This window comes from Dermacentor silvarum, chromosome 1 (assembly GCF_013339745.2).
Source record: "Dermacentor silvarum isolate Dsil-2018 chromosome 1, BIME_Dsil_1.4, whole genome shotgun sequence".
NCBI lineage: Eukaryota > Metazoa > Arthropoda > Arachnida > Ixodida > Ixodidae > Dermacentor > Dermacentor silvarum.
In genome coordinates, this window is record NC_051154.1 from 53,352,469 (window position 1) to 53,375,718 (window position 23,250).

The 23,250-nt window shown below is 46.1% G+C and overlaps 1 protein-coding gene across 7 annotated transcripts in view; it reads right to left on the bottom strand.

Annotated features, from left to right (window-relative positions):
* LOC119463320 (alsin) overlaps nt 1-23,250 on the bottom strand; it is a 119,911-nt gene that overhangs the window by 37,191 nt on the left and 59,470 nt on the right. For all 7 annotated transcript variants that reach the window (XM_049668133.1, XM_049668122.1, XM_049668127.1 and 4 more), the window contains 5 exons: nt 15,420-15,481; nt 14,821-14,887; nt 13,728-13,939; nt 4,330-4,488; nt 3,700-3,863 (listed from right to left, as the gene is read on the bottom strand). In XM_049668133.1, the coding sequence (XP_049524090.1) occupies nt 3,700-3,863; nt 4,330-4,488; nt 13,728-13,939; nt 14,821-14,887; nt 15,420-15,481 (664 nt within the window). The remainder of the gene's footprint in view (nt 1-3,699; nt 3,864-4,329; nt 4,489-13,727; nt 13,940-14,820; nt 14,888-15,419; nt 15,482-23,250) is intronic.

The following is a 23,250-nucleotide window of genomic DNA, read 5'->3' on the forward strand; positions in this document are numbered from 1 at the left end:
GAAGATACAAACGTCATAGTGAATATTTTTTTTTGTTTAGTGCTCTATTAAAAAATAGAGGAAAATAAAGGTGCAGGAAGAAAGAAGTTGAAATCCTATGTGCGTTCTTCAATGTAAATAATGCTGCTTGCAAATTCACTCAAAAGAACACCTCACACATGCGTAACACTTTTTCACACTTCTGTTACCAACTATAGTGATAGGCTTTGTCTACTACACACCACACAATAAAAGTGCATAAGCTTAAAGTGTATAAGCTTAGACCAAATATATGATTATATTGACTGTACCGTCAAAGTTATTATAAATAAACAGCACTGCAAAACAAGAGAGTGATTGCACACTAATGCAATACTGAAAATGACAGCTTACATTGTAACCACAACACCACACATCAAATCATCAACTTAATAGCACAAACAAGTTGAGCTCCATCAACAAAACAAAAGAAAAACTTCACATAAATCATGGTAATAAATAGGCATCCTTAAAATGAAGCAGCCTTGGTTAGGTCAGTGCAAGTTATCCTTGACAAACACTGCAGCAGATTCTTGTTCAATTACCACTCCCCATGTTCAGGAACAATTTCTCCAGCAGCAGGTAATAATATTCCACACATAATGGAGATTTCAGGAAAAGTGAAGTGCATCTAACAAGTTTGGTTTAACAGTGCACAGCTGAAGCAGTCAGTAGACGGCCGTCACATCCATGACATGCTCTAATAAGTATAATAACATCATTAATATAGCCATAACTGAATATTCATTAAACAAACCAAATATCAAATTCCAGAATTTAATTTTTTGATAATTAAAAGCATTAAATTTTTTATTGAAATTTTGAATATTTGCACATCCATACATAAAACACAATTTGAAGACAAAAATAGAAACTGCGACACCCTGGAATCCAAACTTAGCTTGTACCTGCATCGAAACCAGCAGGCAATGGCATAACAGAGATTTGCAGTGCAAATATTCCCGCTTTGCATGTCATAAACCACAAAGTGACAGCAGCGTTACATACATTCTAATGGGGAATATGCTGACGTAATCCCTACTTCAGTCAAGAACTTTTCTTACATCCCCCTACATATATTAACCCTTTGCAGTCATGCAGCCATTTTGCAGTTGTTCCAGTCAGGAACTATTGTTCATGTTTTGAATGAGACAGAGAAAGAGCACTAGTGTGAACAAGTGCGTGGTGATCTATTTCAGAAAACTTTAATTTATGAAGATTTCGTACAGGGGTACAGCCTCCAGCCAGCATCATGTTGGTGATAACCATAGAAACCATTTTACATAGGGTCTTTCATCATCACTTTCTTTTTTAAGTGCGCTCATGCAAGGACATTAGAGGCAGAATGTTTTCCTTCTTGGCACTAAAATCATCTTCAACTTCACTGACCCGCTGCAGTAGCCTAATGACTATAGCAATGTGCTGCTCACCTCGAGGTCGTGAGTTTGATCTAAGCTGTGGCAGCCGTATTTTGATGGAAGCGAAATGCAAAAGTGCACATGTACGCAGATTTAGGTGTATGTTGAAGAACACCAGGTGGTCAAAGTTCCCTTTAATTAAATTGTCTCCAACCAGGCAGATATCTGCCAAATGTTTGCCTTTAATCCACTACTGCATGCCTCATAATTAGATCGTGGTTTGGCATGCCAAACCCGAGAATGAATTTTTTTTTAGATTTATTAAACTAATCTAAGTTTTTTCTGTAAAACGTATGCACAGAAAATTTTGCCATCCACACATGGTGTTCCGTGCCACGAAAAGCGCATACAAATTCCTTCGAGGCCGCTAAAAAGCAACACCCTCACATGCAGACACAGTTTATGCAATTTATGATAAAGCTTACAACAGATGCCACAAAAAACAAACAAAAGGCAGTGCACACAAGCATGCGCATGTGTCAGGCACTAGCTACCTAACATCCAACTGGAAATTATATTTTCCCGTGTATATGGTAGCGGTAGGGCAAGAAGGGGGGGGGGGGGGGGGAGTCGACACAGGACTGCCCAAAGGTGGTTAATAGACTGCACTCTCCCAACATAAAGATGACAGGTGTAAGAGCAGCACAGCAGCTCTTACACCTTTTTATTTTCCAAGAAAATAAGAAGAAGGTGAGTATTTCTCAAGCAACCATAAGCTACTTCGAAAGGACTAATCAATGGAAAAATCTCAAATTACCATTTGTAGACAGCTGAGGAAAAGGATGGGTTCTATAAGAGAATACAGTATAGACCACTTATAACGTAACCGTTTATAGTGCAGAGCTGGCTACAACGCGGCTTTTTCCAACTCCCATTTACCCTCCCATAGAACTCCATGTATATGCATGCCGCTTACAGTGCAGTCGCGCGAGACGAAATACCGGTTATAATGCGGCTTCCACGGGAAAATCTGGCTGACAAGGGCGGAAGCGAGCACGCTTCTCAACAAGGTGCGTGCTGCTGGCTGGCGTATGCATTATTCAATGCAATCAAACTGTCATTAATTTGGACTTAATTGGCTGCACATCGGTTAATTCGGACTACTTTCGGAGCTCGGAGCGCCACAAATGTGCGACTAAAAGAGCAAGAACAGCGCTAGCGTCCAGCCGAAACGAAGCAGCGGAGTCCGCATCGCCACAGCCATCAGTTGAAATCGTACGTGAATAACAGCAACGCCGGAATGCTTCGAGCCTATTTGTGTTTTTAAAGCCTGTATTCTTGCGTTTACCGCCGCGCACAACACCACGTGGGCCGCGGGCTTTCGTAACTGCGTAGTCGTCATCCACGATCGTGTCGATAGCGGCCGCGGTTTTCTCCGCAGCGCTTGCGGCGAACAGTAGTTTCGTTTTTACTCGGTACGCACGTCGGCCGCCTGCCTAAAAAACTGCGTAGTCGCCATCAATGATCGCATAGATAGCGACCGCGGTTTCGATGGCCAGTTGCAGCGACCTGGATGACTCGGTGCGTGCGTCGGGCACGTGCCTTCAGCACCACAAAGTCGCCGTTCATAATCGCGTCGATAGCGGTCACAGTTTTTTCCACAGTGGTTGTGGCAAACAGTTGTTTCGTTTTGACTCGGTGCAAAGCTGTCGAGCTTGAAGAGCACCGGCTACATCGCGATTATATTTTCGCCAGCTCACTGGAGAAAACGTAATTGCGATGTGCGCGCGATAGTACAAAGGGTGTCTACATGCTTGGTCTACATGTTTTGCATATGTACAGGGCTTGAAAATCGTTGTTTTGGTTATAGTGCGGTACCGCTTATAGTGCAGATATTTGCGACTCCGGCGACTTACGTTATAAGCGGTCTACACTGTACTACTGTATTCAGTGCCTTTGTGGTGCAAAGGAGCCACATTTGTTGTCTTCACTGCACGGCAACTCCAAACTTCCAGCTGCTTTATTTTTATTTTTTTAAATAAAAAAATCTGGAACAGCATTCATAGCTCCTTGGAATTTCATGCAATTAATGGTTTGAGTGCTAATACCCCGATGTGATGGCACCAAAGCCAATACCACAAATGGTAAATTACAATGTTGGCAGCACAGCCAGAGAGTAAGCAAAAGTTTCTGTTTGGATTTTCATCCTCTCAATGTGATAACATGCAACCTTTGGCCATGATTACAACTAAGTGGTCTACACGCTGCGCTCATTAAAAAAATCCTAATCACATAATGACCATTTAAAGGAACACATACATACCTTCCTTTTCATTGTCAAGTACTCCATAACCATGGCGCTTGTTCTGCAGCCACTGGCCAATGTATATGCTCGAAGAAGACAGAAACCTGCCTTCCTTGAGGATGCCATGACCATCTCTCAAACCATCTTTGAAGAATCCCTCATAGAGGTTACCATTGGGGTACCTGAAAAAAAAAAAAAAGGCAATGGTTCACAGTGGTACATTCTCCCACTTTCTTCCCTTTTTCCTTCTTTACTATGATTATGCATGAATGTATAATACAATTCCCCCATGTAAAACATTAGGCACGCTGATTCTTCTGTTTCCCTTAGCTCCTGTGACTGTTGGCTCCCACTGTAGTTATTTGAGCTAATGAATCATATATCTATATATTATTTAAAGAATTACCAAAAACAATTGTTTCTGGCTACTAAACATGTCTACAAAGAACAATTACAGCATATTATCTTGATACTTGTATCAGAATAGCTTTAAGCTTAATTTCCAATTCAATCCAAAAATTTGTACAATGTAGTCCCTGTGGTTTCCATTCAAGTGATGGAAGATGAAAGGTGAGATGAAGGTCTTTTATAACAGAGCAATACAGCGGAAGCACTCAAGGCACACCAAAAAACAAGAAACAGACAAACCTGGCACTCCCGAGCCCATGAAGCTTTCCATTCTTCCAGGTGCCCCGAAATACTGTGTCACCTCCACTTCCAGGAACAATGTATTCACCTTCACCATGCTGCAAGTTATTCTTGAACCGGCCCGTGTACTTTCGACCATCAGGCCATGTAAGTTTTCCACTAAAAGTCAAGCCCACATAACATACCAGATAAGAAAAGTGGGAGCCTTACTTATCTAATATAACACAACAAGAGGTCAATCCGACACAATCCATATACCCTATACAAGAGCAATCAATCAACTTTGAGGGCCAACAAAAAATAAATTATGTACCAACAAAAAAACCTCTAATCCTTTCTATTATGATTGAGGACAATGATTAAGCTATTTATGCCAGAACTGTCTTGATGCATTCCCAGCTGTTGTGTTTTCAACTGGTTATGTTGCACTTGTGTTATACCAGCATAAATACCAAAGAAGCTTTGCGTCTTGCTTAAGATCCCCATCCCAATCTCATACTTATTTTTCGGGGTCCCATAAAAAACTTAAAAGGTGTTCTACTGTGATTGTAATGAAACTACAACGCCACTAAAAGCACTAAAATATTCAGAAGAAAAGCCTTAACATTAAAATCCTAACACAAGGAAATGAAGTCAAGAACAGCTTTAACGAGATACTGTTCTTGTAGAACTCTCTCTGCATTTTTTCAGTGGAGAATATATAGGTACTTGTAGCACAGAAAATACAAGCTAAACTTATTTTATTGGATTCCACACCAACATAATGTCCCCAATGACATCGCTGTGATCTCTTGCATTTCACAGTACTTCCACATATTTGGGCCTCTAAAGTACACAAAAGTTTCGACGTTCACTTTAGTGGTGGTGGTGGTGAAAACATTTACAGTAAAACCTCGATAATTCGAACTCGGTTAATTCGAAATTTCGGTTAATTCGAAGAATTTGAGCGGTCCCGTCATTCTCAATGCAAATTCTACCGGATAATTTGAATGGCCCGCGCGGCTCTATTCGGATAATTCGAAGTTTCCGGCTAGTAGCAACGTGCGGCGGTTAGGTTAGGGCGCTCCGTACAGTCGCCAACCGATTTTCCGAGCTCATGGGGACTGAAAAATAGTCCGGAAAACTCGTTCGGCCGAAAAAAAAAAAAGTCATTAGTGCGGCTTTAAAAAAAAAAAATCTTTAATAATGCCCTGCCTCATACTACGCTTGGAGAGGATCGACTTGCTTGGATTTGCGCAGCAATGACGTCGTCTCCGTGTACAGTCAACACGAACACCACCGCGTTGGCGATCTCCGCCAACGGAGTTGGCCATGGAGATCCAAGAAACGAGCTTCGCACCGCATAGCTCTCGCGAAGGTACAGGAGGTAGCGCCGATCACTGAGACATGGGTCTCCGAGACACCTGCTCGGTGTACACGCCACGTTCAAAATAGCAACCGAAACTTGAGAGAAAAAAAAAAAAAAAAAAAAAAAAAAAGAAAACTCACTGAAATAACACGCGTGGTGTCAGCGCGCACGAGCGAGCGCGGCCGCCGCAGCCCACAGCGAGCGAAGGTTCGTGCGGTCTATCGCTGCGAGCGGCGAGAGCACAGCCCATACGAAAGGTCAGAGCCGTCTGGAGATCGCTTTCAAGATACGCTGCGCGCGAGAAACCGCTCCGGCGCTAAGTACCCGGTTGAGTAGAAATCGCCCCCCCTCCCCTATGGCCTTTCGCACGAGGGAGGAAGTCGCCTCCGCCGTGCGTTCGCTCTCCATGAAAGCGCGCGTCCCCCGCGCGCTGTCACTCGCACATACGGCGCGCGCGCGGCGATGATTTTATCGCCCTTGGACTTTGTATGGATCCTCAGGGCGGCGACGCCGACGGCGAAAATCCGCTTGAAGTGTCCATATAATTGCTGTCGCAAAAAAAAAAAAAAAAAAAAAAAATCCCACAATAAATGGTTACAACGATGGCATGGCCTCCGAGACTGGAGGATTGCGCGAGCTCTCTATTGATAGCGCGCGTTCTAATCTTGGAGGCTATACAGCGAGTCACAGGAATTCTAGCCAGCGAAAAATCCAACATGGCGGCCTCCAAGATTGGGTAGCGCGGCTAGGAAAGAGCGATTTAGTCCGCAAAATCGAACTTTGGAGTCTCAATTCGTCCGAAAAATTAGGTGCGAAAATGCATGAACTCAATGGGAACCCTGATGGTGAATTTTTGAAGTCCGGAATATCCAGCAAGTCCAAACTTTTGAAGTCAAGCACCACCACGCCCGCTTTCGCGGCAGTTATCGATTCCGTGAACATCGTCCGCAACTTTGTTGAGTGCAGTGCGGGTGATATTTGTATGCTACGTTTTTTGAGCCAGCTGGAGAGCATGGCACTAGGGGCGGCGAACCAGCGCGCCAAGTAATCCCGCATCGGTGATTACTTTGAGTAATTTTTCTCGGACATGGAAAATAAAGGTGATTTCTTTTTGCGGCAAGTTCTTGCTTGTTTTCTTTTTTTTTATTCATTTCGGTTAATTCGAAAATCCGCTTAATTCGAAGAATTTTCGCGGTCCGGCGACCTTCGAATTATCGAGGTTTTACTGTATTAGGCTATGGAGGGACAGGAGGTATGCTTGGACCAGCCCATAAGGGACTTTACAGATACTAGGTGGAGGTCCCTAGTTGGGGACCCCAGTGGCGGTAGCCGCCGCCCAGGCGCGCCCGACTAGGGCTTGTTGAGCCTGCAAGTTGTGGCAGCCGAGCAGGGTCGCCTCCCTGTCCTCCCGGGCTGGGTGATCACAAAGGCCCCTTTTAACTGTCAAAAGCAGCACATTTTTATTGATCATCATCATCAGCCTATATTTATGTCCACTGCACGACAAAGGCCTCTCCCTGCGATCTCCAATTACCCCTGTCTTGCACTAGCTGATTAAAATTTGCGCCTACAAATTTCCTAACTTCATCACCCCACCTAGTTTTTTCGCATCCTCGACTGCGCTTCGCTTTTCTTGGTCCACCGGTTATCCATCCTTCACATTACATAGCCTGCCCAGCTCCATTTTTTCCTCTTAATGTCAACCAGAATATTGGCTATCCCCGTTTGCTCTCTGATCCACACCGCTCTCTTCCCGTCTCTTAACGTTAGGCCTAACATTTTTCGTTCCATCGCTTTTTGCGGTCCTTAACTTGTTCTCGGGATGCTTTGTTAACCTCCAAGTTTCTGCCCCATATCTTAGCACCGGTAGAATGCAATGATTGTACACTTTTCTTTTCAACGACAGTGGTAAGCTCCCAGTCAGGATTTGGTGATGCCTACCGTATGCACACCAACCCAATTTTATTCTTCGGTAAATTTCCTTATCATGATCAGGGTCCCCTGTGAGTAATTGACCTAGATAAACGTAGTCCTTTACAGACTCTAAGGCTGACTGGCGATTCTGAATTCTTGTTCCCTTGCCAGGCTATTGAACATTATCTTTGTCTTCTGCATATTAATCTTAAACCCCACTCTTACCCTTTCTTGGTTAAGGGGGGACGTGGCTTTGAAAATCAACTTCCTGATTTCTTCATGGATTTTGATGAAAATTGGCACAAATGTTTAGAATGTCTCCCTGATACTTCCATGAAAGTTTCAGAGTGATACCTTGAGAACATTTTATTGAGCAGAATTTTTCTCTCTTGAACTTTCTGGAGAGCCTGGGGAGCTTAAAAAACATGATGGAAGGCTCGTTGAGTATTGACTGCATAGCTCAATGCGTGCTGAAGGTCGTGACAGTCTTACTTTTTTTTCAAGTTACCTTCGCACCAAGCACACTTTCAGGGTGAACGAATAGCCACGCCATAAATTTATACAAAGTGAACATAAAAATGCGAGACTGTCTCGACCTGCACAGTAGTCCAAGAAACGTGACAAAAAAAACAGAATCGAAATAGGCTAAACGGTAACGAAGAAATCAGCTCCAGAAACTGAGCAGAAAGGCGAAAAAACAGTTTTGAGAAAACGGCTCTCAAAGTTGCACCTTCTCTTCAGTTCTCTAAAATGCACCAAAGTTGTAATCTTTGATGTTTTTTGTTATGTGGGGCTTCTTGGACATGTGGCCTCTGGTCTGCTGAGCCTTCGTTCTGCCTTTTTCATGTTTGTATGGCATTCTTTACTGCTGCTCTACAAGGAGCATGGTGCCTGGGTTTCAAACCAAGTGAGGTGCAGAAGTATGTGGGCATAAATATACAGTAGTTCTAGCGTTGTATCTGCAGACTGCCTCATTGATAGCAGCCTCTAGTGCAGTCAGTGAGGCATTGTTTTCTTTTGGTAGAATCGACCATGCTACTGAATGAAGGCTCTCAGCAGCCTTCTGAATCATCTTCCATTGACAATGGCTGTGGATGTTAGGAGAGCCACTGATAGAGAGGCAGCAATGCAGCTGCTAGGTGCTTTCCAGTCTGTACTTTTGTATCATGCCTCACTTCTGCAGCCAGGTGTCTGTGCCAGCCCAAGTGGCCTAGTGAACAGAGCTCATGATGGGGTTCTCTTTATAAAGGGGCGGGATGATAGGTATTGTTCTCTTTATGAAGGGGTGGTATATGATAGGTATTGTTACACGAGATATCGTGGCATTACGATAATAGAGTCGGCGCGCGATGTGCTAAGTCGCAGGTCCGAGGTGCCGATGTGCGAAATGCCTGGTCGCGGGTCCGCGGAATAGACGCTCGACGAGCTCAGTCGCGCAGTCCGAGGTGCCGATGCGCGAAATGCCTGGTCGCGGGTCCGAACGCTCGGTAAGCTCAATCGCGCAGTCCGAGGTGCCGACGCGCGAAATGTCTAGACGCGGGTCCGAGGAATAGACGCTCGAGGTGTCGACACTCCATGAGCGATGTGCCGACACGCGAAATGCCTAGCCGCGGGCTTGAGGAGTTGACGCTCGAGGTGCCGACGCGCGAAGTGCGTAGCCGCGGGTCCGAGGAGTCGACCTTTGTTGAGCGATGTGCCGACGCGCGAAATGCGTAGCCGCGGGCTTGAGGAGTCGACGCTCGATTTGCTTAGTCGCGCAGTCGGAGGCGCCAACGCACGAAATGCTTAGGCAAGGATCCGAGAAGTCCGCGCGCGATGTGCTTCATCGCCGAGTCGGAGACGCCTACGCGCGAAAGGCCTAGCCGCGTGTCCGAGCATTCCGTGCCCGAAGCTCGGTCGCGAAGTTCGCGTCACCGATGCTCGGAATGCTTAGCCGCGAGTCTGAGACGTCCACAAAAGCGGGATCGGCCACGCTACTGCGATGTCCGCGTAGCGCCCGCTTTAACACTCGTCGAGATTACGGAAACTGTCCGGCGCTCGCGAGGAGACCGCAACAAGCGGAGCAGACGACGCCATCACGGAGCGAGCACCGGACCAATGGCGAACCGCGCTGGGGTCACGTGGCGGGCGCGGCCAATCGGTGGCTCCGGCACGACCTTCAATCATTTACTTTTTGTGTGCGTGTTTTGGCGCTGAGCCGTGCTCCCTCAAGGGCTGCAGAAGATAGCGTCAACCTTTCCCTTTCCCTCAAGAACCACTTATCATCATGTTTCTGTATGGAGGAGATAGCTGAAGCGGCAGATTTGAAGACGGAGAAATGCGCTTTCCAACGAGACCAAGATGGCGGCGCTCGGCTGCGCCGTTCCGGAGATATCGTGGCTTGAAAAACGCCGTTCTTTCGCGATTTCCGCGCAATTTTTCGGCACCTTGGCTGATACAACAATTTTTTTAGAGCACTTCTACTTGGTTTTCAGTGATGATATTTCGGAATCAGATAGAATAAGAGTTACAGAAACTGAAAATGTGATTTTCAAAAAATCGATTTTTTTGCCATTTTTCGCGATGCGAAAGCCGCGTCCCCCCTTAAGGTCCTCAGTCATTTGATGTAATTCGAACTCATTGTTGCTGAATAGGACAATGTCATCTGCAAACCGAACGTTGCTGAGACATTCGCCGTTGATCCTCACTCCTAAGACTACTTTTCTTGTGGAGAACCAAGATAGCTGCGGAATCTTTGTAGATATTTGTGAGGATATTCACGTATGCTTCCTGTACTCCTTGATTACGCATTACCTCTATGACTTCTGGTATCTCTGCTGAATCTAATGCCTTTTCATAATCTATGAAAGCCATATAGAGAGGTTGATTATACTCTGCAGATTTCTCGATTACTGATTGATGACATGGATATTATCCATTGCAGAGCATCCCTTCCTGAAGCCAGCCTGTGCTCTTGGTTGACTGAAGTCAAGTGTTGCCCTGATTCTACTGGAAATTACCTTGGTGAATATTTTATACAATACTGAAAGCAAACTAATGGGTCTATAATTCTTCAATTCTTTAACGTCTCCCTTCTTATGGATTAGTATAATGTTGGCATTCTTCCAGCTCTCTGGTACACTTGAAGTCGTGAGGCATTGCGTATAAAGGGCCGCAAGTTTTTCAAGTATGATATCTCCTTCATCCTTGATTAAATCGACTGTTATTCCATCTTCTCCAGGAGCTTTTCCCTTGGTCATGTCTTTCAAGGCCCTTCTAACTTCATCGCTAGTTATAGAAAGGGCCTTTGTATCCTGTTCATCACTAGTTCGAATGAAAGTATCTTGGCTGCTCTAGGTACTGTACAGCTCAGTACAGAATTCTTCCGCTGCTTTTACTATGTCATCGAAATTGCTGATGATATTACGCTGCTTAACTTTCAGTGAATATATTTCGTTTCAGTGCATTATGTCACTTTCATGTTTTATCGTTTCTTTATTAGGTCCTTTGTTACTTAGGAGAGTTTACCTACTGGCTGCCTTGGTGCCTTACCTCCCACTTCAATTGCTGCTTCTGAGATCAGCCTAGTTACGGTTTCATTCATTACCTCTATGTTGTCTTCATCTTCCTGTTCTAAAGCTGCATATTTGTTTGCAAGCACCAGCCTGAATTGGTCTGCTTTAACCCTTACTACGTCTAGGTTGGCTTGTTTTTTGTTGACTAATATTACTCTTTCTAACTTCAAATTGAGAGAAATACTAGACCTCACTAACCTATGGTCACTGCACTTTACCCTACCTAACACTTCTACATCCTGCACTATACTGGGATTGGCAGAGAGTTTGAAATCTATTTCATTCCTTGTTTCTCGATTAGGGCTTTTCCAGGTCCACTTCCTGTTGCTGCACTTCCTGGAACCTCATTATTCGGAGCCTATTCCTTTCCACGAATTCCACTAACATCTCTCCTCTAGCGTTCCTAGAATCGATGCCGTAGTTGCCAATTGCTAGGTCACCACACTGCTTTTTCCCCACTTTTGCATTGAAGTCGCCCATGACTACAGTATACTGAGTTTGCACCTTTTTCATTGCTAATTCAACATCTTCATAAAATTGTTTTATTACTTCATCATCGTGACTGGAGGTTGGGGCGTAGGCTTGTACTACCTTCATTCCATACCTCCTATTCAGCTTTATTACGACGACTGCTACCCTCTCATTAATGCTGTAGAATTCATCAATGTTGCCCACTATGTCCTTATGGACTAGAAGTCCTACCCCGAATTCTCTCTTATCTGGAAGACCTCTGTAGCAGAGGACGTGGCCATTAGTCAGCAGTGTATAAGCCTCACCAGTTCTTCTAACCTCACTAAGGCCAATAATATCCCAGGCAATGCCTGATAATTCCTCATGTAGCCCTGCTAAGCTAGCCTCATTCGATAGGGTGCGCGTGTTCACTGTTGCCAGATTCAGTTTCCATTGGCAGCCTGTCCGGACCCAGAGATTCTTAGCACCCTCTGCCGCGTCGCAGGTCTGACCGCCGCCTTGGTCAGGTGCTCCGCAGCCGCTGAGGACTGAGAGCATGGGTTAATTGTAGGAGTCATGAGGGAGGTAGTGGCCGAATACTGCACCAGGGGGGGCAATTCCTGTTCTGGTGAGGGAGTGTGAAGTTTAGTGGGCCTTCCATTTAGTTGCACCTGGACTAGTATAGTCCCACTAGATCTCAGCAATATTTTTTTTATTTTGCCGGTGTCAGGCGCCACTCTATGCCTGAAAATGTAGTGGACTGGAGGAGGATTTAAACTTACGACTTTCAGATAAGAAAAACGGGTGTTCTACCTCTGCTCCTTGCCACCACGTCATTTTTATTCATGACCATGCAAAACACTGAAATGCAAATAGCAAAGATATTGAGAAGCTTGCACCTCAGACTTCGATTATGAGCACAGGCCTGCAATGGTGACCCAAAGAATAGAGCTAATTTCAATGACTGGCAGTAATTTATTTCACAGCCATATTTGCTAGGAAAGCATTTTCATAATAACGAAAGATGCCTTCTCAAGTTCACTGCCAGCTTGATTTCTTTTTGAGACTCCACAAAATGATAAGTTTGGGGTTACGGTCACACACCGTCACTCAAGTAGCACCACTAGCAAGCAATAAGGATGAGCCGAGTATAGCAGACCAGGATGTCTTTGTATCCAAAGTCTGCGACTACTACAAACTTATGCCTGCACTCATTTCAGAGACTAAAAGCTTGTGCATAGATAATGCTTAATGTTTTGTCAAAAACAAAAAAAAAAGTGATTGGAAAAGCTACCTGAAGTTTTTTAACATGCATTGAATACTTCATACATTTTGCCATCATCAAAATGTAGCTCCTGCGACTATTAGATGAGCCTCAGCAGCTAATTTGTCAATATAATACTTTTTTTCAATGATGATCACATTTTAAAAAAGAAGAGAGGAGGTTTCCTTTGGAATTTATAAGTACATACCTATGAACAACTTCCAAGGCATTATATGCTTGCGTACACAAAGGGCTCAAAGTCAAACCGCACTTCCATGAATTCATGCAAATAATACTCCACCAACTTTCAACATTTGACAAAAATGGCAAATCATACTTAAAAACAAATTTAACCAAGAGTTCGTTCTTCAATCTTAAGTGAAAATCAACCATTAAAATCTTCAATCGAGTATCTTGTACACGGAGGTCTCACAGCCTAAATCATTTAACGTTTAAACTTAAAACCAACACGCAATAGCACAGTTTTTTTTTTCCTTCAACAATACTAGAACATTGGAATGCTCTCCCTGGAAATGTTCGTTGATTGTCATTGACTCGTTTTTTTTTTTTTTTGTCTGCACAATACGTTATCTTCTCCTTACTCCTCCAATGACCCCAGCAAGGCTGGTGTATGTGAAACTAAATAAATAAATAAATAAATAAATAAATGAATGAATTTGTCACATAAGGCAGAGAGCGCTTCGTATGTTTTGTTCACCACATGGTAAACAACACAAATGTGAGAAATGTGCATGGCTAAAAGATCTAGCTCTTTAGGCATGTATCTTCAGACAACATACAGATGGCATTATAAAAGCATAAAAAAAAGCATTTTGATTAGATATTTCTTCACAAAAAGGACACTCACAACCCATGCAATTGTCCTTTGAGCCAGGAACCCTTGTAAGTGGCATCCTTGTAGACAGGCAACTTGGTGAAGACATAGCTAGCGTGGCGGATCATAGGAGGAGTGAGTCTTTTGTCCAAGTGGCCACTCTTCAAGCTCTGGACAGGGTTATCTCGTTTGTCACTATTCAGCAAGTTTCGAATTGCTTGGTTTAGGCAGCAGACCCATTCCGTCTGCAAAATAGGTCATGTCCCACAAAATAGTGGCTCAATTATTGCAGTACAAATATGAGGTCTGTGCTGTGATGCATTACACTTCAACACAAAGATGATGTATTAATGTGAATTTAAGCCCCTTCTCACCTTCCTCACAAATAAAAAAAATTCCGAGGTTGTACATGACAAACCCACGATCTGATTATGAGGCACGCAGTAGTGGATTAATTTTGACCACATGGGGTTCTTTACTGTGCACCTAAATCTAAGTACATCAGCGTTCTTGCATTTTGCCAGAATGGAAATGCAGCCGTCGTGGCCGGGATCGAACTCCCGACCTCGAGCTCAGCAGCACATTGCTATGGCCACTAAGCTATTGTGGTGGGTTCTTATAAATCAGAGACCGGTGAACTAAAGAATCAAGCTTGGAATCAGTGAATACTTGAACTCAGTAACATGCCTCCTTTCGTTCTGAAATAATATTACAAAAAGTGGGGAACATTACTCAGAGTAGGCAGGTGCTTAGATCTGCTTTTAATGTGATACTCTCAAAAGCACAAGAGCATGCTACGTTTGAAATACTGAAGGGAGTTATACAGAAGAATTTATAGTTATCAAAAGTAAACAAGCTCCACAAAGACAAATTGAATTCAACAGAACTTGAACATGCTGGCTAAAAAGCACAGAACAAAGAAAACTTTCGTCAAAGCTTTTCACAAGGAGCACTATGTTACGTACAGATAATCAAATTTTTAATGTTTGAAGAAATAATGTAACAAGCAACACAAGTAAAGGATTTTATCATCAATTGCACTAATTAATGTGAGAAATCTAAAGGATTGCTTATTAGTTTACATTCTAAAAAAAAAAAAAAAAAATCAAGAACTCTGAAAACTTGCCTTTTCAGAGGGTGCAGGGCAATTGAAGGCAAGTGTTTCTTCAGGTGTAGTGATAGCAAAAACAGTCCTGATAAAAAGAGCAGGTATAATTAAGACCTTATTGTTACTCATGCAAACAGAAAACTTCAAACAAGTCAGAGCCCGGGATACAAATAATTTAACATTAAGCTTCATATATACAACGCGCTCTATTCAATAGGATCAAGATTTAAAAAATAAAAAAATAGCATGTCCAGCAAGAGTGAAACTAGCACATTGTTGTGAAAGCCATTTTAAATACACCTCATATGCAAGAGAGACCTCCCTAATCTTTATGAAGCACGCACACAATCCAATTTTAATTTTAAATAAAAAAACAAGCACAGTAGAGTTGTTAGGTTAAAAACGTATGAAACACAAGAAAGGAGGCTCTCATGTTTACTTTCGTATACAGCGAGTCTACATCATGTAAATAAAAATACCTTGCATAGCCCTCACAAAGCACAAAATTTGGCTCTATTATAAAAGAAAGAAAATGAGCAAAAAACGATTTTTCAGTCACCCCCCAAAGCTGTTCTAACAGCTTTACACACTCTTGACTTCATAGTGCCAGCACTTACTCAGATTTTGTGTCTGCTTCCACCCAGGCCAGTTCTAAGCTGTAGTTTTGAAAGCCACCAAACTGAAGCAAAATGAAAAAGTATAATAAAGGAAATAAAAAAAATATCAACTAGCTGTGTACTATACAGCTAATGATAGAACATATGGTTTGTAAACAACCTCATCAGTTAAATGTGTCCTACAAGTCAGCATCATCAGAACAAAGGCAAGTGCACATTTTTTAAGACTTGCTTCAAATCAAACTTTGGAAAAGTATGAAATGTAGAAAAAAATTCAACAAAAGAGATAACCACACAAGGAATTATTTGCTTTAGCTTAAAGTAGTGGACAAACTATATCATATGTTGGATTTTCGGTTTTCTGAGCCAAACTGCTCAGTAAGCTGCTGCAGCATCATTCCTGACAGTTAGCCTGGCACAACAGCTTCTTGGTTAACACCCCTGCCATACCTTCTTTGTCCCTCTCTCTTTTGAACATTTACTACTGTGTTATTCGCACCATGTAACCTACCCTTTGTCTAAAAAACTTGCATATTCCATACACATCAACCAGTATGCCACAAAATGTGCATGCATGCAGATGTGAGAAAGGTTACAGTATACAAAGGTCACAGCGGCCACTGCCCCTGTGAGTACTTACCTTTGTCGGAATATGATGAGATCTGCAGTTTCTGTGCAGTTTTGCGCAAATTAACAACAAGGGTGATGGAATTTTTCACTAAACAAAGGCATGTTCATAGTCTTAGCATTTTTTTATTGCTTTCTAGATTCATTCAGAAATTTCACATTCGTATAGTTCAGGCATTTTCTTGTGGTACAGTGAAATCCGAATGAAAAAATTTTACTCTATCAATCAAATGTCCTAATGATGGCACTTTGATATAGGCTCATTGTGCTTGTATACTTTTCTACAGGGTTTTCAAAGGACTATTCTTATTATTTAATGTAAACAATAATAAAAAAAATCTGGTTTCACTATAAGTGGTCTTCATTGTGGAATGCTTGTCATTGCTATAACTCATGTTCCTCTTTCACTCCTGGCTTGATGACCTTATCAAGAAAATTATGGGGAGAACCACGTATCAAATGTATGCCCAAAGCCACTACGCATTATATTTTTTATCAGCATTACTCGCATTTTACAGCTGCAGCAGCAGACCTAGATAGACATAGACCCCCAACACTTTCAGCTTCAAGCATGCTCTGCTTGCGTATCTCAGTCCCCACCAGTCGTTAACCTTTGGGGGTCACTGCCAAACATGTACAGCGGCAGGAATGAATCCCAGATGGTCACGACTGTATGTATATGGTAGTGAACAAACAATTTAACAAATGTGCCTAACGTTGTTTTGAAGGTGCTGAAACCTTCCGCGACTTCAAAAAGTTTTTATTGTGCTGCCAATCCTCAGCTTCTGTGAAAGCGTACTTTTTGCTTTGCTTTATGGTGTCTGCTATTGTAGTAGTTTGGGAGTACAGTTAAACCTGCTTATAACGAACCTCCATATAACGAATTCCTTGATATAACGAAGTTTTTCTATTCCCCGCCGTTACTCCATAGAAGCACATGTGTTTGAGACCTCTACGTAAAGAAGTGGCAGCGGGAGACCCCCCTCGAAATAACAATTTTCCCCGCCGACAACCTAGAGATTTTGCCCCAAATTTTGTCATTTTTGTGCAAGCAGCAACCGAAAGCACCTTCTCCGCCGCGACGGAATGCGAAGCAGCGGCGTCGCGCTTGGCGCGCTCGAATTTACGGCGACTGTGAGGCGAGAGCGAGCGCACGTGTAGGTGCGTGAGAGTGTGTGCGAGGCGGGCCTGCATCCCTCGGCCTGACGATCTTGCCGCCGCGGGCGTGACCTTTCCCCCTCCCTTCATTCAAACCTGATACCGCTGCTTGCTGCAGCTGGCCTAGCCCGCCAAGCCGGCACTCTCCTTTTCCAGTTGATGTTGCCGAAGGAAAAAAAAACATTTTTTTTCAACGCACTGACAGCACCACTCTTTGGTTACTGCACAAGTCTCTGCGCTTCACTTCACTAACCTGACACTAGATGACACTATACGACGCTACGACGCCATAGTGTCGCTCGCTCTTCGTTTCAGACGCCGCGCGCGTGTGCGAAACGACACACGTCCACGTATCAAGTACCTGGTGTGACATTCCAAGGATGAGTGCTTCGACGAAAACGGAAAACGGGTGCGCGTTACAATCGAGGGCGCGTTAGAATCGAGTAAATATGGTAAGCGTTTCTTTTTGGAATTTTTGTGCGGAACCTGCATATAACGAAATCCTCTTTATAACAAAGTATTTCGGTAATTTGTCAATTTCGTTATATCCAGGTTTAACTGTATATTTCCACTTCACCTAGCTTACTGCCGCATGCTCTCACCCATGCTTGCACAATTTATATTTAGCATTCTCGCACATGTTGTTTTCAGTTAAGGGCATTGAGAAAAATGATTTTTGTCTCCTTTCTTATCACTCAAAGCACCACCGTGAGATGCTTGCCCGCATGGCTCTCCTGCAGGTGTGCAATTACAGTATAGACCACTTATAACGTAACCGCTTATAGAGCAGGACCGGATATAGTGCGTTCTTTTCAGACTCCCGTTAATTTTCCCATAGCACTCCATGTATACACGTATCGCTTATAGTGCAGTTGCGGGAAACGAAATACCGGTTACAGTGCGGCTGCCTGGGAGTACGGAAGTCAGCGGAGACAGCGAACGCTCCCCTCAAAGGGGCGCCCCAAGGAGTGCTCGAGGAAGAAAGAGAGAAGAAGTGGAGGAGAAGGGCACGTGGTGCGAACGAACAGCCAGTGAGGCTGAAACCTGTGGGGATGCGCGACTCTCACGCGTCCCCTGATGTTGTTTTCCCCGCATGTCTCCTGTAGTCCGGCTTCTCTGCGTGGCTAAGCCCTGTGGTGGTTGCGGCGCGTTGCGAGAGATGGCGCTAGTGTCGCGATGCTGCGCTAGTGTCGCAATGCTGGCGCCACCGAACGGCGGGGTCACTTGGGAGAAAAAAGTCGGAGGCGCTCTCTTTTTGGCTGGGGATCGGCGACCAACACGCACGAACGCTTCGCGCGTGCGCCGGCCCGCTTCGCGCGACCATCGCGCGAGGCTTAGAGCGGGACACCGGTATGGACGAACACGGATCGTTCGAGCGCGCCACCGTTCGCGTGACTGTACATGTGAACGACTACGCGATGGTGTCATAGCATGGGGCGAACGTATTCGCTCGCTATCGGGTCGCGGTGAGTCGGACTTCCTTGATTTGTCGTGCGCCCGTGTCAATGTTCTATTGGTTGTAATTCGGCTAGTATGTATTAGTGTATGAAAGGTGCAATAAATGCCCTTTTGATTGTTTGCACTACTATGTGTCGTTCCTTTGTCCCAAGAGCACATGTGAGACCCCACATCTGGCTGCCCAACGTGGACCTCTTGGGGCATTGGACGATAATTTTAACAGCTTTGCTCGGTTCGAGATGTTTCAACTGAAGCGTAGTCCTAGCGTGGATTTTGATCGCTAGTGTCGGCGGTGTGCTTTCTTGAGCGAGGCGACGGTTGCTGTAGCGTGTTTGAACTTTTCAACATGCTAAGCCTTTTCGCGAGTGTTTTGAAGTACACTCGTCGGTACGAGAGCCACGTGGTCTGCATCCTGGGAGAGCGAGGCCTGGCGCATGCGGAGCATTGGCAAGCCTGAAGCGAGTGAGTACGGAAGCCTCGTGGGTGGTCCGAATTTCTTATGTAAAAAGCTTCTTCTATATCTTTGACTTCGGAAGTCGAGGCTCAGGGAGCCGGGTGGCCGCGGGCCACGGGTGCCGCTACGGGCTGACTGGTATTGCGGCCTGGCACCGGGCGCTCCGACACCATCTGGGACGGTGGGCGCCGTCAACTCGGATGCTGTGTGCACCGAGCGGAGTAGGACCACCTCACAGAGCTAACGTCTCCTCGCGGCTGCCTGTTCTTGTGCCCATTTTGGGTGTTTTTTTTTTTTTTTTGGCTGCCGGTTGTTGTCAAAGTAGCGACGCATTAGGCCTAAGGCTTAACAAAGCCGCCTGTCGCCCGTTGAGGGACACAACCTCGTGGACCGTGGTGTTGAGATGTCGCACATTGCTTCCCTCATTAGTTCGCCTCGCACGAATTGAAATTACTCGTTCGACTCAGGAAAGCAAGCTTTGTTCACGTGAACTTAGCATCTGAAATGCAACCCGAAATTTTTGCTAGCCGAATTGAACATCGTACCACGTGGGCGATGCGTATGCCGAATTCCTCTCCCTTGCACTACTTTAGTGTTTGTCGAGTGCGTTGAGTGTACGCAGCGTGAGCGGAGTCACCCCTGGTTTGCTGTCACCTGCACATCGTCAGCGCTGCTGCCCCGGACTACAATCGAGCTACCCCAGGCTTTGGAGATGCCTGTGGTCAATTCAGCGCAGCGACTTCGGCGGCCGCAAATGTCCGGCTCGCAACCCTCGGCGGCTGGGAAAAGAGCCGGCAGTCACCAATGGCTACTGCGGCTCTCGTCAGCAGGGCGCGAGCGACGCTTGCTCGTGCCGACTTCTGCGTCGCCGTTTCCGGAGTCCTGGGCTGGAGTCGTGCCATCGAATCTGCAGACATGGTGCTGTGACCAACGGACGCCAGCGGTGAACCCCAGAGTCAATGTCGGCTCGCACGTTGTGGATAACGCGTGGACATTTACTCGGCGGCGCCACTGTCGCATGTACTAACTTTTGTTCGCGACGCGCGCGTTGATAGGCCTTGTGACATGTTTCGCCGGCGTATGTGTGGTGATTTAAGGTTGGGGGGATATGGGGATGCGCGACTCTCACGCGTCCCCTGATGTTGTTTTCCCCGCATGTCTCCTGTAGTCCGGCTTCTCCGCGTGGCTAAGCCCTGCGGTGGTTGCGGCGCGTTGCGAGAGATGGCGCTAGTGTCGCGATGCTGCGCTAGTGTCGCGATGCTGGCGCCACCGAACGGCGGGGTCACTTGGGAGAAAAAGGTCGGAGGCGCTCTCTTTTTGGCTGGGGATCGGCGACCAACACGCACGAACGCTTCGCGCGTGCGCCGGCCCGCTTCGCGCGACCGTCGCGCGAGGCTTAGAGCGGGACACCGGTATGGACGAACACGGATCGTTCGAGCGCGCCACCGTTCGCGTGACTGTACACGTGAACGACTACGCGATGGTGTCATAGCATGGGGCGAACGTATTCGCTCGCTATCGGGTCGCGGTGAGTCGGACTTCCTTGATTTGTCGCGCGCCCATGTGAATGTTCTATTGGTTGTAATTCGGCTAGTATGTATTAGTGTATGAAAGGTGCAATAAATGCCCTTTTGATTGTTTGCACTACTATGTGTCGTTCCTTTGTCCCAAGAGCACATGTGAGACCCCACAAACCAGAACCTTGAGTGCTAAAAAATATCACGGCGCGCATAGCGAGCGAGGGCCACGAAACTGCCAATGCCGGCCAACGCTCGCTTCACGATAACGGCAGTAAACAAAACTTCAGGGAGGGAATGGGCGGCGCCGGCTCAGCACGGAGAAGGGCGCACGCGGAGACCGTGGAATGTGAGGGAGGAGGGCGGCAGGGAAGCGGACTTCGCTTCGGCAACTCCGCCGCTTCGGTGGCTCCCCTCGCCCTCTTAGCTCCCTCATTTTCGACTGTCACCGTGCGTGCCCGCAGGCACCGCCGCTCCAGCCGGCCGGGCGCCAGTTTCCCGAAGTTTCGTTTTCTGCCGTTATCGGGAAGCGGGCGTTTGCCGGCGTGGGCAGTTTCGTTGGCCTGCCTGGGACAGCGCCGCTGCTTTCCTCTGCGCCGTAGCAGCAGCGTGCAAGGTCAACACGTACGTGACTAGAAAGTAGAGGAAGCACAAAGGAGAAAGAAGGGTTCACTGCCATTTTCTAGGCGTGGCTACGGTAGCGTGGCTGAGACGTCGGCACGTACACGCATGTTCCGGCGCAACGCAGAATCAGCGACCTTGCCATTTGAGAGAGGGTGAAATATCCGCCGTGTTTTTGTTTCTTTCTTTTTTTGTTTTGTTCGCGTGCGACATTGAGCCTTGAGGGGTCTCTCCTAAGCTTTTACTCTATGGCGGTGCCGGAGCAATGCCGGTCGGAGGAGCTGCCACGTGATTTGGTTCGAGTTAACGAGATTCGACTGTAAATTGAATGCAAACGTTCTAGCCGCATTGTTCGACTGTCGCATACGGTGGTGGCTCGGTACACGTTTTACATGTGTGCGGGCCTTGAAAATTGTTGCTTTGGTTATAGTGCAGTACCGCTTATAGTGCGGATATTCGCGACTCCGGCGACTTACGTTATAAGCGGTCTACACTGTACTATGTTTACAGGCAGGCACTCGCAAACTACAGGAAATACTGCAGCGTGTGCGTCTCTTTTAGCGAGGTGCGCAAGGACTCATATAATCTCGTCTAGCGATCTAACATTTAATTACTGCAAATATGTCACTCCCTTCGCTTTTCTGATGGGTGCACACCACTGCGCTTTCTTGCAGGTGCTCACCTGTTAACCCAAACACTTGTGGCTCAATCAGTTGAGCCCCAGTCTTTAGATTCATGAATTCTCTGGAATAATCCCACCCTGGCATTGTAGTGGCACTGCTACCGGCCACAACCATGGAGAATGAGGATGATAAAGACAGCCTCGCGCAAAGAACAACAGCTAGCTGGCGGCCGAGGACAAGCGATACACCGGGCCACTGATGCTTCTGTAATAAATGTGGCTGTGGTTGCATTTACTGGCGAACTACACATATGGTTACCCGAACATGGACTACCATGGCAACCGCACCTTAGGCTCCCAATGAAGACAACTTGTGGAAGGCGCTGTCACCTATCCCGCCTTTCTACGAGAGCAACCCAGTGGTCTAAATCCTTCAGCTGTAGGCCCACGACATCCTCCTCTGGGTCAGCTCACAGTGAGACAAGTACCACCTGGCTATCAAGCTTCTGTCCATCAGTCTGCGAAAAGAATTGCCGGAACCTGGTGACCGGCCATATAATGAGCTCGAGAAACTTTTCTCGTCGCCAGATATGGCCGGCCCGTCAAGCCAGAAGAGACGCCATCGCCCACAACACTGGACTCCTAGTAACGCACGACCTCGCACGGAATTAAGATCTCTGTACTGCAAACACATTTTACCATCCCAAAGCATTGCTTCTGAAATGACGGTTCTTCTGTTCCATCCCCATCACACACGCAGTTCAACCCACCGCTTCACTAGTTCGAGCATCATGACATCACGGGCTGGTTTGTCAGGCTGGAGGCAGCCCTAGCTCAGAACCTCATCACCATAAAGCACTTCAAGTTTAAGGTTCTGCTGTGTGCACTCCTGCTTGATGTGGCCATCGACCTGCCTTTCTCGTTGCTAAGCGAAACGCCGGTACAATGATCTCAAGGCTGCAGTCCTGGCCCACTTCAGTGTCCAGCATACGGTCTCGTGCCTGCCACCCTTGCCATCAACTGCCTCAACTCACTCTGGCCTAGACTTCTCCACATTCCCAGATTGCTGTGCTTCTGCCGACACCTCCGCATAACAACCAAGACGTGCAGCCATCTCACCCCGACACGCATAAAAATGCCACCGTGGCCCCGGTACCGGTTATTCTTTTCGACTGGGAGGCCGTCATGCCCAGCGCCCATGACCAAAAACATGGCGCCATACCTGTGCCCCTGCACACGGAAATGCACATCACTTCACCGTGTGCAAAGTCAGAGGTGTTGATCACTCATTCCAACAACACGCTGGACAGTCACTAGATGTTGATCACAGCTGACCGACCCCCCGTCTGACCCATGAGCCTCTACCAAAGCTTC